This window comes from Postia placenta, assembly GCF_002117355.1.
Source record: "Postia placenta MAD-698-R-SB12 unplaced genomic scaffold POSPLAscaffold_2, whole genome shotgun sequence".
Classification (NCBI taxonomy): domain Eukaryota; kingdom Fungi; phylum Basidiomycota; class Agaricomycetes; order Polyporales; family Adustoporiaceae; genus Rhodonia; species Rhodonia placenta.
The window spans coordinates 752,495-756,218 of record NW_020169833.1 but is presented as its reverse complement, the minus strand read 5'-3'; the positions used below and the strand labels follow the sequence as shown (position 1 = coordinate 756,218).

The 3,724-nt window shown below is 55.4% G+C and overlaps 2 protein-coding genes across 2 annotated transcripts; one reads left to right on the top strand and one right to left on the bottom strand.

Moving 5' to 3' along the window:
* Window positions 1-2,097: 2,097 nt before the first annotated feature.
* POSPLADRAFT_1133278 (hypothetical protein) lies at window positions 2,098-2,836 on the bottom strand (the record flags this gene model as incomplete). The annotated part of the gene is made up of 2 exons (XM_024484315.1): window positions 2,098-2,131; window positions 2,163-2,836. The coding sequence occupies 2 exons, from the start codon at window positions 2,834-2,836 to the stop codon at window positions 2,098-2,100; spliced, it is 708 nt and encodes a 235-aa protein (XP_024342689.1).
* A 196-nt stretch (window positions 2,837-3,032) lies between these two features.
* Window positions 3,033-3,622, top strand: POSPLADRAFT_1104776 (hypothetical protein; the record flags this gene model as incomplete). Its single annotated transcript, XM_024483263.1, has 2 exons — window positions 3,033-3,194; window positions 3,215-3,622. Coding segments are annotated over 2 exons (570 nt in total), but the record flags the coding sequence as incomplete, so codon positions are not given.
* Between the last annotated feature and the right edge of the window lie 102 nt (window positions 3,623-3,724).

The following is a 3,724-nucleotide window of genomic DNA, read 5'->3' as shown; positions in this document are numbered from 1 at the left end:
AGTTTCGACCTCTTGTCCCTAGGTCAGTAAGCCCTCAGTTGTATTCCTTTCTTACCTTACTAACTAATACATTCACTTGTCCCTAGCCTTAGGTTTGAGCACTGCTCACCATCGCTTCGGTGAGATTTAGTCGGATGCCCCCAGCTTTCAGATCTTCCCCTGTCGCTTGACCTCAAGTCGCGACACTTGATGTACCGAGCATCGACTTCGACGATGAGGTTCCGAACGCCGATGAGGTAGAGTCGAAGGGATCGTAGTGCGCGAAACAGGCCGTAGATCTCGAGCTTTGGCTGCGAAAACCTTCGTTCGCGATCATTGAGCGTGATCGAGCCGAACCTACTGTAGTAACGGACTCGCGTGTTGGCCTCGTCGCACTGGCAGAGGTGATATCCAACGGCGATGAACGACGTGTCGACTGCGAGAATGACGGGAGAGGGGGACTCATAATTGATGGCTCGGAGTGCGGGGGATGAGAGTAGCGCGTCCTTGAGGTCTTCCTGCGCCGCGATTTGCTCCGGACCGAACTCGAACTCGACGTCCTTCCTCGTGAGGCGTACGAGCGCGTCAGCGCGGTGAGCGAAGTTACGGATGAAGATTTGAACGACGCCGATGGTTCCGAGGAACGCTCGAACATCGGATAGAGTAGCGCAGGGACCCCAGTTGCGTATTGCTGCGACGCGAGAGTCGTCGGGGAGGCGTCCTTGAGGAGTGCAGCGATGTCCTACCACCATGATTTCTCGAGCGATGAGGACGCTCTTGACTCCAGAGAAGGTACCTCTGGCGTAGCACATTTGAGTGACTACGCGGTTCATGTTCTCGAAATGCTCCCATACGAAGCGTCGAATGCCGCGGTTCGAAGGGAGTCGTTCGTCATCGTAGTCGGATTCGGGACCTTTGACGGGAACATCGTTGACGTAGGGCACCGTAATGTGCGGAATCTCGGGCTGGAGGATGTAGGTGACGTCGTCGTGGAAGATCGGGACTGAGTTCGTCCAACCCATCGGGAGTGTTACCAAGCGCATGGCTCCGTAGGGTGTCTGGAACGTCATTAGATCTCTCGAAGATTCGGCGATGAGTTGTTCGTCGTAGCCGACATAGAGGTCGAGCATGCCGCCGCATGGTCTTCCTCCGAATTGTTCTGTGAGGTATTCGGGCGTCGGCGGTACACCGGAATGTTGGATCGTGACTGCATTGAGGGGCTCGAGGGAATGGACTAGTCGAAGGGATTTACCGTCCTTCTTGACGACACAGAACCACCGCGATCGATACGATGAGTTCGATGGCTCGTAGACTCCGGCGGCGATCTTTCGCTTGATCACCGCGCAGACTTCGTTGTAGATCCCGGGCGGAATGGGGATATTCTTCTGCACCCAGGGCATGTGAGGAACAACGGGGAAATCGATGGGGGGGAAGTACCCGGGCTTGAAGCATCCGCGCTTGTTGTCGGTCCAGGCGAAGGCTTTGTTGTGCAGGCACATGAAGTGGTGGAGGACTCGACGTTCTTTGGGAAGTAGGAAGTCGCCGTCGTGAAGCTTTTCGGTCATTTCGAAGCATTCGAGGGTGTACCGACCGGTAGGTTTGAACGGCGGGGGGTCGGTCGAAAGCTTGGGCATGATGGAGAGAGGGTCGCCCTTGATGTCTCGAAGTATTCGAAATTGTTCGGGGACGGCACCAAGGATGGGTCGAGTTTTGAGAGCGACAGGCTTGTACTTTTTCTTCGTCGCGGCGAGTATCTTGTGCGTTGAGGGGGTGGAGGTCGATGTTGTCGAAGGAAAGGGAAAAATTGAGTTGGAAAGCTGCGAGATGGACTTTGTCGGAGCGGGAGCTGGCAGAGTCGAAGCGAACGGAGCTGAAAATAGAAGAGTCGAAGCTCACGTCGAAGCGTTCGACGGAGCGGCATTAAAAATTGTATTGTCCGAAACGTAAAGAGACTGCAAATATGATGAAACGGAGGTGCATGCGGAGAGGTATAGCGACGAAACAGCGTTCGGAGTCGAGGAATCAATCGGAGAGACGAAGGAAATACTTGGTGTTACCCCATCGTAGTCGATGACTAGCGCGGCTTCTCCTTGATCATGGGGAATCAATTCCTCGAAGCTAGAAAATGCGATTTGCGACACCCGACAGGATGCTGCCGGCTTTGCGATCTTCCTCGCGCGTACGTCGGAATCGTGACGGTTTTGCCGGTGTTTGGACAGAGGATTGTAATCGTCTGGTTCTCGTCGGCGAAGTTCTTGACGACGCTTTGCGTGAGCACGTCGAAGGGTCGGCCGAGGAGGATGTCGTATGCTGCGTTTCGAATGACGTGAGCCTGGAGATACAATACGATCTCACCGATGCGGAAGGGAACGTTTCGAATGAGTCCTAACGATCGGTCCACCTCTCCGTTTGCCGATTGCATGTTCAACTGGATAGTAGGATCAAAGAGGAGGTTGAGGCCCAGACAGACCTTTTCCGACATGGCGACGATCTGTGAACCGGGGTCGACGATGCATTCGATTTGCTCCTTGTTGTCGACCAACGCGATGATCGAACGAATCGCATTCGAGTCGCGGGCAACGGTGAATTCTGCGGGGTGCTCGCCATGAGGGATGTGCTTCAGATAGGTTTCATAGGGGTCGGGTACGATTGTAGCACCAGGTTCCAATGTTGCACCTGAACACGAGAGCTGGTTGACGGCTGTGACCTCATCGGCGCCGATTTCTACGATGTGGGCCGACGTGACGGGTTCTGTCGAGACTCGCTTAGGGGTGACGGTGTCGCGGTACTTGGTTTGAACGTCGGGCGCGATCGACAGCAACTCTTCTGGGGTCAGCGTGACGAACTGCGACTTCATCAAACGCTGGAAGATTTCTTCGGCGAGCTTTGGCTGGATAACAGGGACGATGGTCTTGTACACTGGTTCCTTGCCCTTGTCGTTCGAGGGCTTCGGCGGAGTTGCGAAGTTTCGAACGTTCGGCGGGGCGTATGTTGCGTCGCGAGCGTTTGCGAAGGGGTGTACTGGTGGTGCTGGAGGAGCGGACGTAGTAGTAGGTCGAGACGTGGATTGCGTAGGCGGGGTAGAAGACGACGCGGGTGGTGCTGCTGGTATCGTCGAAGGTGGGGCCGTGCTTGTCGAAGTGCTCGGGGGCGCCGCCACTCCTTTCGATGTACCAGATCCCGAGGCTTCCGCGCTCTTCGGGATGGCTGGCGTCGTGGGCTTCTTCCACTGTAGAATCTCGACGCCGTCGAAGACCTCCCTTCGCTTCCGAAGCTGAAGGAGTTCTCGCTTGAGCACCTCGATCCTGCTGCTGGTGTTGAGCGTGAAGGTTTGCATAGTCGAGCGATCGTCGATCTCGAAGAGCATCGTCGGAGCGGCTGGTGCTGCGAGATTTCTTCTATGCCATTCGTAGATTCAATCTCGTATTGTGAGACCAGGGATAGTGCGGGGGCAGAAACTTCCGTTCGGAAGGACGATCTTTCCTTTGGTGTTACGCTTGCACTTGCCGTCCCAGATGTCGATCTCCGCGAACTCACAGGTGCCTACCCTGCAGCCACGATTGCTGCAGTAATGGCACGTCTGTTCCACTCTGCTGTTCTTATGGACGTGGACGGCAGCTTGTTGTCTCGGTGCGGGGGCGTGGTTGTGCATAGCGTGCGTCATCGGCTGAATGAGTGTTGCGATCGTCCTCGACAGGCTTTTGATGATCATTGAGATGTCTTTGGTTTTGATCATCCCGGGAGG